The sequence below is a fragment of the Chelonoidis abingdonii genome, chromosome 6 (assembly GCF_003597395.2).
Source record: "Chelonoidis abingdonii isolate Lonesome George chromosome 6, CheloAbing_2.0, whole genome shotgun sequence".
Classification (NCBI taxonomy): Eukaryota; Metazoa; Chordata; order Testudines; family Testudinidae; genus Chelonoidis; species Chelonoidis abingdonii.
In genome coordinates, this window is record NC_133774.1 from 51,629,481 (window position 1) to 51,642,747 (window position 13,267).

Sequence of the window (13,267 nt, forward strand, 5' to 3'; positions counted from 1 at the left end):
TGGGTAGATTAAGAACTCTAGATAGATGCTCATCTGAGCAAAAGACTTTCTGTAACTAGTCTTTTGCTAATTGCTGTCAACGTGATGTTGCTGCTACATCTGTTGCCCTTAAAGAATAGTTCATTTCACAGTTTGAATTTTCACTGCTGTGAAGAATTGAAATGGCCTCTCCAACCGTTATCAGTTGTCTAGACCTAGATCAGGGGTCGGCAACCTTTCAGAAGTGGTGTGCTGAGTCTTCATTTATTCACTCGAATTTAGGGTTTCATGTGCCGGTAATACATTTTAACGTTTTTGGAAGGTCTCTCTATAAGTCTATAAACTATTGTATGTAAAGTAAACAAGTTTAAAATGTTTAAGAAGCTTCATTTAAAATAAAATTAAAATGTGAAGGCCCCGGACCGGTGGCCAGGACCAGGGCAATGAGAGTGCCACTGAAAAATCAGCTTGTGATATGCATTCGGCACGCGTGCCATAGGTTGCCTACCCCTGACCTAGATCAGTTGATCAGCTGCAGGAGAATTGAATTATTCAGTCCCTTCTACCATTCCCTTTTCTACACACTTTCAAAGGAGTTTAAAAAAAAAAAAAGTACAGCAGATACATTTATCCTTTAAGCTTAGTGACTCAAGGCAATAGGTGGTTGACAGTTTTTCATGCTTTCCCTAGAAGAATCTTGTATAACATTTTCTCCCCCTTAGATCAAACACTTAAAAGATAGTTGAAGTTAATAATTATTGTGGTAACTACAGCTAGGTTTAAAATCAGCATTTTACTGGGTGTGGTCATTCAGACATGGTCTTGAGTTGAAAGGCCTAAATTTTCCTACTTAGATATCTTGTGTTTAGACACCTAAATCCACATCTAAGTACATAAATAAGTGGCCTGATTTTTAGAGATGTTGAACAGTCTGAGGGAGCTGTACCTTCTTAGCACCTGTGAAATCAAGCTGCTTACTTATATGCCAGAATACAGATTTAGGTGTATAGCTTTAGCCATCCTTTTTGAAAATTTGGCAAAAGATCCTATTTACAATTGTAGCTAGAGCTAGATTTTCAAAGATATTTAGATTCCTAAAGATGTGGATTGGCATTTCTGAAAATCCCATTAGATGCTTCGGAGCCCATCTGCATCATCAGGCATCTAAGTACCTTTAAAAATCCAGCTGTAAGAGCTTGAACTCAAGTGGAATGGAGACGGGATCTACAGGAAACCAGCTGTAACTCTGTGATTCAGGGCCGCTTAGGGTAAGTGGAGGCTACACAGGTACAGACTGATTTATGCCTCTGGTGGTAGGGCCCTCAAATACTTTACTTATACCATTGAAGGATCAGGTGTAGTGGGGCAGTTCTTCTTCTCTGTCCTGGCTATGGCCCACCTCCCCTTCCACTCTGCTGAAGTATAGAGCTTAACATCCTTTGTGCTGGAAATTATGGCTGTTGCATATTATGACAGGTGGAAAACAAATTTAAAAATAATCAGTGCATTCCTCTTGATTGCACTGGAAGAGCCTGATCAGAAGCTCATTGATATCAATAGAAAGACTCATTGATTGCTTAATAGGTTTTGGATCAGGCCCTAAGTAAGTTGCAAAGGGGTCAGTGAGTAGAGCTGTTTGGAAAGAGGGCTTGAGGAGAGTACTTGTGAGTCACCAGACCTGGGAGATAGGGAAAGTACTCCTAGGGCTGTTGCCAGAACCACAGAGGCATTTGGTATCCTTGACTCTGCAGTGGAGCTGATACACAAGAGAATAGAGAGACAGTGAATCTGTCTTAGTATCATGGATGGGATACCCTTGACGCATATCAGAGATGCTGCAATAGAGCTTTTTCCAAGATATGGTTATTAAAGAAAAATGCAAAAAAAAAAATACCAACTTAGATATATCAAATTCAGTAGTTAGCTCCAAGGTTTAAAACCACTGTGCAGACCATTAAAAAATTTACCATGTTGGGCTACTGGGATGGTAATAAAATACTGACATATAGCCCAGTTTATATTTGACTTGATGTTTATCTTCTTTTGGCTTCTAGGAGTTGTTAGTGTTTGACTTTTTATTTTATTATAAAATAAGAAACAAAACAGATGTGCTGTCCAGTAAACACCAAACTTGAAACCAACAGTGAACTTCCAAGGCATCTGTCCAGCTTGTTTAGGCACTTATTGATTTCACCTAATGCTGTAAGTCTTTTCCCAGTATTAAACATTTTGAAAAATCCTCCAGGATTTTGTTCTAACTTCAAATGAAAATAAAATACATTGTGAAGAACTAGTGTTTAGTTTCATGACTGCATGCCTTGTTCCAGTTTGCAGAAGAGTTAATCTTTTACTGTCAGCTTTTCTCAGTAACTTTGAGTAGTGGAAAATAATTTTTCATGTGTTTCTACAGCGGAATTGGCCACATTAATGGACAGAACCTATGAAAGAAAGCTTCCTGTCAGCTCTTTGACAATATCACGGGTAAGAAAAAACTCCACTATTAACAAAGATGGGAGTGACCTGAGAATACTTAAGAAATCAAGTGAACTCCTAAGGAATAGATTATTATTTGTGCTGAGAGTTCAAATTGTAAACATCTTGTTATATTGCTAAATTGAAGCCTTAGCTTTGTAAAAGTGTCTGCTATATCCACCTGCTTTAAATACGTGTTGTACTTTGGATTGTAAGCTTTTCAGGGCAGAAACTATCTTTATTGTGTGTTTGTACAGTACCTAATGCAGGGGACCCTAACCCATTATTGGGGTCCCTAGATACTTCCACAATACAGATCAATATATTGGATCAGATTCTCTGAAACTGGCACAGAAGGGTGTGACTTACAATCCCCTGTGCCAGCCTGGCCCGGTGCACCAGAGGTGAGAAGTCCCATCTCAGTGGAGTGCTGGCAACGCTGCTGTCGCCTGCCCTTTTGTGATTTCTGTCTGTGGCAGCAACAGCTTTAAAATCCACCAAGTTCTAGAAGTGTAGCACATATGACACTTGCTTTTAAAAGAATTTCAAAGCACAGAACTAGGTCAGAAAGAAAAATGCTGACTGGATATATTGGAAACTCAGCAGTACTATTCTCACCCATTAGCGATCACTGGAATGACCCGTGGGGCTTTCATACCATTTCGTTCAGAAAAACACTTCATGCAGTTACTGAACACTTTCTGTGGCCTCAGTTCTGGTAGTTCTCTTGCTTATAGCTGGTTCCACTGGGAGAACCTGTAAACTGTTTTGCAGCATAGTATGGTCTTGATTGAAAGCCTGTTGAAGAAGTCAGTGAAAAGACTCCCGTTGACTTGAGTGGCCTTTGGATCAGTCAGCTTTGCCTTTTTTTGGGTTGAGCTTTACTTTCTGACCCAATATCAAACTTGCGAGAGGCAGGTAAATTCTGAGATCATTACTGGAGGTTGGGGAACAAAAACAGTGTTTGTCAATTTTTGATTCTATTAATTCGGAAATTGTGTATTGCATTGAGACCACTCAGTGTAAAAGATTCCCACAACTCCTGTTCTCCACTCCTGTTGTCTGAATTTAATTTTAAGCATTTTTTGTAAGATTGTCTAAATTAGAGTTTTCCATTGGCATAGGTCAGCATAGCTTCATGGAGTTACACTGGTGTAAATAAGAGCAGAATTGGGCCCTCTAGCTTGGTATTTTTTTATTTTATTTTTTTTTAACTATTAATCCCTAGTGACATGTTTGAGTGGAGCCATGTTAGTCGGTATCAGCAAAACAGTGAGGAGTGCTATTGGCACCTTAGAGACTAACATTTATTTGGGCATAAGCTCTCATGGGCTAGAGCCCACTTTGTCAGATGCATGAAGTGAAAAATGCAGGAGCAGGTATAAATGCATGAAAGGACTCATATCTATTCAAGGGACACCATTATAGGACCTAGCCACATCAGCCACACTATCAGGGGCTCGTTCACCTGCACATCTACCAACATGATATATGCCATCAGGTGCCAGCAATGCCCCTCTGCCATGTACATTGGCCAAACCGGACAGTCTGTACACAAAAGAATAAATGGACACATCTGACATCAGGAATCATAACATTCAAAAACCAGTAGGAGAACACTTCACTCCCTCTGGTAACTCAATAACAGACCTAAAATTGGCAATTCAACAAAAAAAAACCTTTCAAAAACAGACTCCAACGTGAAACTGCAGAACTGGAATTAATTTGCAAACTGGATACCATCAGATTAGGCCTGAATAAAGACTGGGAGTTTCTGGGTCATTACAAAACCTAAACTTATTTTGCCCATTACTAATTTCTCTCTACTGTTACTCATACCTTCTTGTTAACTGTCCATAATGGGCCATTCTCTTACTACTATAAAAAGAGATTTTTTCCTCAGTTGGTATCCTGCTGCTAGTTGATTTTGTCTCATTAGACGGACCTCACACTTTGGTAAAGCAACCCCCATCCTTTCATGTATTTATACCTGCTCCTGTATTTTTCACTTCGTGCATCTGATGAAGTGGGCTCTAGCCCATGAGAGCTTATGCCCAAATAAATGTTAGTCTCTAAGGTGCCACAAGGACTCCTTGTTGTTTTTATTAATGCCTAGAGACTCTAGCTAAGACTGGTCCCTGTTGTTTTTGGGGGTGTATATACACAGTAAGATCTTGTAATATAAATAGAGATGACAAAGTGGAAGAAAAGGATGACTTATAAAGATAGGGAATAGAAGCACAGAGAGATTAAGGTACTTGACCTAAGTCAGAGGATGGAGCCAGGAATGGAATCCAGGTCTCCTAATTTCTGGTCCAAGGCCTTAACCACCACACCATTCTCAGTCTTTCTGGACTGTATGAGAGACAGACAGAGACAATCAGTGACTCTTAAGGTTATACAGCATCTCTTGGATGTTTTACTTGTGTTTGCATTTAAGAAAACAGTGCAAAAATGAAGTCATTTACTAAACAAAGTGAAGATTATTTTTTTTTGTGGCTAGATACTTAAATGTGAACCAAAACACATGCCTTAATGTTCTAATATGCATTGTGATTGCTGTACACTAAAGCTTTTTTTATTTTTAAATCAGTTTATTGACAACATTTCTTCACGAGAAGAGGTGGATCAAGCTGAGTATTACCTTTACAAGTAAGCATCTTTTTGCCCAACCTGACCATTAAATCAAAGCCCCTCCCTTTATAGGAATTACACTTTCACACTCATTGACTTGGATTTCTGTGTTTTAAAGCATGTATCTGTTGTTAACTTAATTGAGGGACGTTTTGATATTCTTGGTGCTGGTATGGAAATCCTGTTTCCCATCCTCTGGCATTGGCTCCAGTCAAGCATGCTGATTTTGTGCAACTAAGCAACTAATATATACCACTGGTTATGCCTTAAGTAAGAGATGATAAAATAAAGGAATTATGTCTCTAAGATTTTTCCTTCTGTTGACTTTCTCTAGGTCATAATTAAATCCATTTTTGTGTTTGCATGTGTAAATACACCTCTACGCCGATATAACGCTGTCCTCGGGAGCCAAAAAATCTTACTGTGTTATAGGGGAAATGGCCTTAAATTGAACTTGCTTTGATCCGCCATAGTGCACAGCCCCGCCCCCCCAGAGCGCTGCTTTACCGCATTATATCTGAATTCGTTGTTATATCGGGTCGCGTTATATTGGGGTAGAAGTCTATAGGATTCAGGGCAGCTTCTCAGTCTACTTCCTCAATCAAGAGTCAAGAAATAGGGTGTTGTGGTAATGATTGAGTCAGGCTAGAGGAGATACAGTTGTTTATTCAGAACAATTTAAAGTTGAAAGGGGATTAACATACCATGAACATGCAAGTGAAGAAAAGTAACATACTACTTTGCTAGTTCCAGAGAAATCAAGTGTCTAAGCAGATTTGGCCTCTTTAGGTTAGTACAGTTTGCTCTTCATGTTGAGAGGGAAATAAATCTTAATGGTCACTGAAATAAAGAAGTCAGTACTATATGTATTGCTATATACATTCTGATACCTACATTTTCAAAAGTAGAGAGGAGAGATTCCTGGGCAAATATATAGGTCTGTATTTGCATGTTCCTTTACCATGATTGTAGTTAGCTATCTGGAAGTGCTAATGGTCATTTTAGCAAATAACTGTACACACAGTTGCTGTAAGTTCACAATTCCATGAAGCCTTCAGGTCTTAGATTTTGAACATTTGACACTTACTATCTCTTATGAGAAGGGTCAGCAGGAGTACAGAGCTTCTAGCATAAAGATGTATGGATTCAAGGTGTATTAAAAATCCTGTTCAATAATACTTACCCACCCCACTTCTGTAAAGAAATAAGAAGGGCAGGGGGGAATTGCGACACAAAGCACATGCTAATAAAGCTTGGTTCCCCTGACAAGGACCTTTAGTCATCTTCCCCCCACCCCACCCCCATACTGAGATCTGCTGGAAATCCTGTAGTATGATCTGGAGACAGGAGCTCTGCTCTGAGAAGTATTGCATGCTAAGCAGAATTCAGTTTCGCTCTGTGAAAAGTGATTGGAATAAAAGAAGATAAGAGAACATTGTCTGGTCCAGACTATTTTAAATGGTGGTGTGAGAGAATGTGTTAGCTAACATGTTCTAAAAAGTCTAGTGTAGACTTCAACACTTGCAAAACTGGTGGAGTTGAAGCTTAGGGGATGCCTGTGAGGGGAGGCTCACCAGTCCTGATAGAGGTTGCAGGGTATTATAATAATGATGTGGGGCAGATTATTCAGTCCGAATGATACAGATGAAATCAGCATATCCAGAATGGAGTGTTCATCTGTGGATGACTTTTTATGTTTTTTCCTCCTTGTAAGAAATAGGAGGTCCACAGATGGATGACAAGAATGATTAGAAGCATGGAAATGCTTTCATAGCAAAGTAGAGAGAATTGATCATTTATGAACTAAGGCCTGGTCTACACTACGCGTTTAAATCGATTTAATGGCCGTTAAATCGATTTAACGCTGTACCCGTCCACACTACAACACCCTTTATATCGAAATAAAGGGCTCTTTAAATCGATTTCTGTACTCCACCCTGACGAGAGGAGTAGCGCTAAATTCGATATTAACAGTTCGGATTACGGTTAGTGTGGACGGAAATCGACGTTATTGGCCTCCGGGCGGTATCAGAGTGCAACACTGACCGCTCTGGACAGCAATCTGAACTCGGATGCAGCGGGCAGGTAAACAGGAAAGCCCGCGAACTTTTGAATTACATTTCCTGCTTGCCCAGCGTGGAGCTCTGATCAGCACGGCTGGCGATGCAGTCTCAAATCCAAAAAGAGCTCCAGCATGGACCGTACGGGAGATACTAGATCTGATCGCTGTATGGGGAGAAAAATCTGTTGTATCCAGCTCCGTTACAGAACACGAAATGCCAAAGCGTTTGAATAAAAAACTCCAGGATACACAGCGCTGCGTGACAAGCGTAACGGGAAGCCAGAGACTCAAATGGACGCTCATGGATGGAGGGGTACTGAGGACTCCAGCTATCCCACAGTCCACAGCAGTCTCTTAAAATATTTGCATTCTTGGCTGAGCTCCCAATGTCTGTAGGTTCAAACACAGTGTCTGGCGTGGTTCAGGGAACAGCTCCTCAGTTTCTTTCCCCCCCCCACCACGTGAAAAAAAAGGGAAAGAAATCATTCCTTGACTACTTTCAATGTCACCCTATGTGTACTGAATGCTGCTGGTAGACGGGATGCTACAGCAGTGAAGAGCAGTATCCGCTCCTCTCCCTCTCCCCTCCCGGTGGTAGACGGTGCAGAAGGACTGCCCACCATCCTCGAGACCCCATGCCTGATAATTGCTCAATATCGATGAGGCAATTATTCCTGGTTACTCCCAGTAGATAGGACAGAACGGCTAATAACCAGCTTCATCATCGAAACTGGGGGCTGAAAATTTTTGAAAGCAAAATTGGGATTGACTCGCTTGGCAATGAGTCAATTCCTCCCTTCCTCCAAGAAAGATAACCGAGCGGGTGATCAGTAAAGATCCGGCACTAACAAAGTCTGTTCTTCTTACTTGTACTTAAACAGAACTTCAATGCACAAAGCTGTAGAGGAGGGGCCACTGCGGAGCCGTGCAACGTCCGGAGCAGGAAGGTTAGTGAGGACGGAGAAGCCAACAGGTGCGGTGGTTGCAGGGGCAACCCCGTGTGAACATGACAGCGAGATGAGCCAATGTGCGCATCTGATAAAGAAAAACGGATCTCTGTTACAACAAATCATGAACTGTATTATTATTCTAGGAGGGGATGAGGACGGGACACTATTTTAGAAACATAAGGGGAGGAAAAATGACTCATTGCCAAAGTAATCCAATCCAACTTTGGGCTTGCAAAAATTGTCAGCAAGGGGTCAACTACATGATAAGCAGCGACAGATACGAGAGGGCAAAATAACCCAAACCCTCAAATCAACATGCAGTTTCTCCCTCCGGCAGAAGACGGTACACAACGACAGGTAACCATCTTGCTATCTTGCAAAAGCAAGATGATGCTGGGACTGTGCAGTCGCGGGAAGTATCGTATCCTTCTCTCCGCGAACATCCAAGTACACATACGGTGCGGAAAAAAAAAAAAGCTGACGGGCTCCATGGTTGCCGTGCTAATGGCGTTCCAGGGCAATCCAAGGGAAAACGGCGCGAAAAGGCATTGTCAGCTGAATGTTTCCCGAGAGGAGGAAAACGGGAAAATGAGAGACGACATTACCAGTAAGACCCCACCGCGACCAATTAACATTCAAAAACCCATGATTCAAAGGCGGGGGAAGACTGCGGGAATGGGGATAGCTACGGAAGTGGCTACCCACAATGCAACGCTTCAGAAATCGACGTTAGCCTCGGAGCATGGACGCACAACGCCGAATTACTGTGCCTAGTGTAGCCGCATGAAATCGAAATTATAATATCTGTTTTATAAAACCGATTTTAGCAAATTCGATTTTATCCCGTAGTGTAGACGTGGCCTAAGTCATCCCATTTTCCCCTATTACTCACGCAGGTCTAACTAGGATCCTGAAATAAGCAAAAACACAAAAACCCACATCTCTTCAGATTACATTCTAAAGAAGAGATTAGCAGTCCAGAACAACAATTACAGGTATTTGCTACTTATTTGAAAAAATAATAGATTTCCCATAGCTAATCAACTGGGATGTAGTTATTTGCATATGCAGTTTGATTGGTTATCATTGTTTCAGACTTTAGTATGATTAACCTTTTGAGAAGATAATAGAACTGTATTGTTTTGTCACGATTGTTCTCAAAATACATTAATAAGCAAGAAGCCCAACAGAAGCCCATCCATGTGAAATTGTAAATAAAACTCAATTATAACATCACTTTCCCTTTTAAATTAAAAAAATGCACTAGCTTAAGGAAACTAGAGAATTGATATTGGTGGGATGCGCTTTATTTTTCTGCACATTTCTCACTTAGGCTAGAGTTCACATGAAGGACACATTTATAAAGAGATCTCTTCGTAGCTAGGAGGTTGTTAGAAAGTGCCTGCACATTGCACAGTGTTCAGCCAGCTATTGCCATCAGGCATAAAGGGAGCAGGGGAGTTAAAGGAGGACTAGCAACTTCAATTAGCGCTCTCTCTTTTTGGGTAGTCACATCTGTAATGTTGTAAAATAGCTCTGTGCATTTAATTTTCCTTTTGTTTAAAAAATTAGTGAAAATGTTTAAAAAGGGAAGGAATGGAAAATATTTTTCTTTAGTGCTGTGTAAGGTTTACACATTGGGTCCTATTTATGAGCAAATGGCTTGTAAATTTCATTATAACTAACCTGTTTGTCACTGGATGAATGTAAGTAAACAGAGGGCTCCCAAACCACCTACCATACAGCTCTCTTCCTTTCACTAACTAGAGTCTAAACCTGTATTAGTAATGGGGAACCTTTTCCATGGAGTGCCACTTCCTGTGACACTCGCCCTGGGCACACTTCCAGGAGGAGGTGGCACTTCCAAAGGGATGTTTCATATCCCCCAACACAGGGCTGTCAAACTCATTCTGTGGAAAGGACCATATTACACTTCAACTCTTAGGTTAATGGTACAAAGACCATACCGCTTATCTTCAGCAAATCTCACATGCAAAGATGGTGGTAGAACATGACTTATTAATAACTAAACCTTAACTTATTAGAGTTGCTATTGCATTCAGTAAGACTCAATGCTCTTTCTTTGAAGCAGTTTGTGTATAGTTAGCTGACTTGTGCGCATAATTGCATTAAGTGTGTGCAAATTAGGAGTGCTAATATAAAGGGATTGTGTGTTGAATCATGTGGATAGATGTGGCATGTATCAGGGGGACAAGTGTGTGTGGGGGGAGATGGAAAAAAGGAGTGATAAGGTGGAATGGGAAGAACTAGAGGGGGTATGACACACCACGTTGTCCAAAAAAAAAAAAAGGTTTAAAAACCAGCACAACAAGGGAAAACAAGAGAATTAAGGAGCTAGAACAAGGGAGACAGTGTTTGGGTTTAATGCCAACATTTAATCAGGCTAATTCAACATTTTTATGGCACTTCAAAACATGATTGACTATTATTAATCTCTCAACTTATTGGGGGGGGAAATAAAATACAGCCAGGCTGACAATACTTGCGCCAGAATTTTTATGACTAATATTTTAACTGTCAAAAGGAAGCTGGGCAGCTTTGAAATAAAAATGCAAAATGACCCTCAAGTACAATTCCTATATACCAGTTCTCATTTTCCACTTTTTCTACCTCCTGCCTGACTCTTCATCACCTTTATGGTACTAATCGTTGCACCTTCTTCTGTTCCATTTCCTATACTTGGAATTCTCTTCCTTTCCTTGTTTGCCAAGCAACCTCCTTCCTCTGCATTTCTTCTGCATGACCTTTCATTAATAACCCACTGTGTATTTGCTGTAAATTTGTACGAGGAACCCACCATCTCTCACTCGTGATGTTACATATAGAGCTTACTTTAGATAGAGAGTGAACCATTTATATGTAGTTGTGCTTGGTTTTACTGCCTATGCTTTAGTGTCCCATGCAGTCTTCCTTTATATACATAAAGGAAGGGGAGCATTTGTGGATGTGGCCTTGGGGACACAGAAGGGAGGAGAGCTCCTCAGTGCCCCCCCCCTCCCCATCAGAGGCTCTGGAGTGTGAAGAGCATGGGGCACTGGTCTCCACTGGATTTTTCCTAACACTCCCTCCCCCCCCCACACTCAAAAAAAAAAAAAAAAAACACCACCAAAAAACCCAGTGGCACAGCAGTATAAGTTACAGCAGTGGAGTCTGCAGTAATTAAACACTGCCTCCTCCATGCTGCAGAACACTGCCCTCAATAAGGGAAACTTGAGGGCCCAGGGAGCATAGCTCCTGCGGTGGCAAGCAGCAGTTCAGATGCCCTTGGCCACTGCATAGATCCACTAAGACTGACTTTGATTGCAAAGGGGCTGCAGGTTTAGGGTGTGGAGCCCTGTCCCTTTTGCAGAGAGGCAGATGTTGTCTTTGGAGCAAGAATCGGAAGGAAATATACAGAGTTTTCACTCCCATTCTGTGATTATTCCCACATATGGGAGTTTACTGGACCTTTAAATTGTAAACTGCATGGACAGGGACTTTTTGTACATTTCAAAACAGTGCACATGCAGTAAATACAGGTACATTCCAGAGCATTGCTCAATATATTTAGCGTATTGAAATAAAATATGCTTAACATATTTAGGCCTACGTAACTTTATCTGCTTTAGAACTGTGGATCTCTACCCATACCACAATATCCTGTGCTCTCAAGTATAGCTGTGTGAAAAAGACTATGCTGCATGGTGGGGAATGTCAGTAGCAAAAAAAAATCCCATTTTTAAGCAGGACGTCAGTGGTTTGCAGTGCTCCTCTTTTTTTGTTCTCTTTTGAATACCTTTTCTTGTTACTGTCTGACTTAAAATCCTTTCATCTCCTAGCAGCCCAACATAAGTTCTAATCAGAATTCACAACACTTTCTGTCTGCATCAAAGGCAGACTGTTTGCCCCACTTTGTCCTATCTTACCGAAATGTCACTTTTCCTCAGTTAATGACTGTTCTCAGATGATGTAAATATTAGTATATTGGGGCTGAATTTTTTGCTGTCATAACTTCATTGATTTAAGGCTTTATGCTAGCAGAGAATGAGTCTTAGTGTATCAGAAGTAACATGGAATTTTTACATTTTTACTTTATAGGGTTTGTTTGTATTAAGCACACAACCATAATGTTGAGGGTGAAAAAAGGTACCAATATAGCATCCTACATCTACTGTAGATGAGTCAGCTTTGGTTTAAAAATTAAGAACAGTGTTGATAAGATATGTCTGAGACTTAAAGCAGCAGGAACATGGATATACTGTGTAAGAACACAATTTTTGTGGGGCGTTCTATTGGCCCTGCTGGTCTGGTATCTCTGTGTGGGGATATGAAACTTTGTCCTTTGAAAAATGCAGGTGCTTCTACAGATTTGACTGTGTATTACAAGATTTTAAAAAAAATAGTATGTGATTTTAATTGCAAAATAATGCAATATCAAGCTATAGAGCGTTTTATGTATTCTATTCTTATAGCTTTGCTGGTAGCAAATTACATTTTTTAAAGCTAAATTTCAGCTCTCAAACCATTTTGGGGCAACAAAAGTCTACAGATGCATTAAATTAACTTTGTTCCTCACGATGCCAAAGAATCAATCTGAACTAATATTCCATGTTACAAAACAAGTTTCATTTGAAGTGAGCATGCACGCATGCCTCTGTATTTGCTGCCACAGATTAGGTTAGGCACTTTTTTCTGCAAGTCAAGCAGCTGAAGGTTAGTGGGAGCCACCCAGAATGTTTGTTACTTAATAAAATGATCACCATGCACTAAATAAAATTTTGCTCCTGCACTTTGTCTGGGTGTATTTTTGTACTACTATGACAGTTTCACTTCCTTTCTTTGTAGTGTATGCACATACTAGTATTTCATAACATACTGCAACGTATTACCATGCAAACTAGGGACCTAGTATTGTGAGATGCTTAATTCTTCCTTGATGCCATGAAGCCACATCTCCCATAGACTGCAGTCAGGGTCATAGCAATATCATAGGAGCCCTGGTCCCAATCATCTATGGTCTTTCAGAGTTTGTACATTGCATTCCTGAGTTCACAGACTCTGCAGGAATCATTGTAGACTGGTAAACAGCCTCTAACCTTCAGGACTCTGAGCACTTCGGTCACAGTGTCTACAAATCTCACAATCTTCAATGATCGGTAAGAACCAAATG

At 40.6% G+C, this 13,267-nt stretch overlaps 1 protein-coding gene across 4 annotated transcripts in view; it reads left to right on the top strand.

The window, feature by feature from the left end:
- The window catches only part of MRPS27 (mitochondrial ribosomal protein S27), a 71,424-nt gene that overhangs the window by 13,018 nt on the left and 45,139 nt on the right, over positions 1-13,267 (top strand). For 3 of the 4 annotated variants that reach the window (XM_032769592.2, XM_075067029.1, XM_032769593.2), the window contains 2 exons: positions 2,390-2,460; positions 5,045-5,103. The exons of the other annotated variant lie outside the window; for it this stretch is intronic. In XM_032769592.2, the coding sequence (XP_032625483.1) occupies positions 2,390-2,460; positions 5,045-5,103 (130 nt within the window). The remainder of the gene's footprint in view (positions 1-2,389; positions 2,461-5,044; positions 5,104-13,267) is intronic. 4 annotated transcript variants of the gene reach the window in all.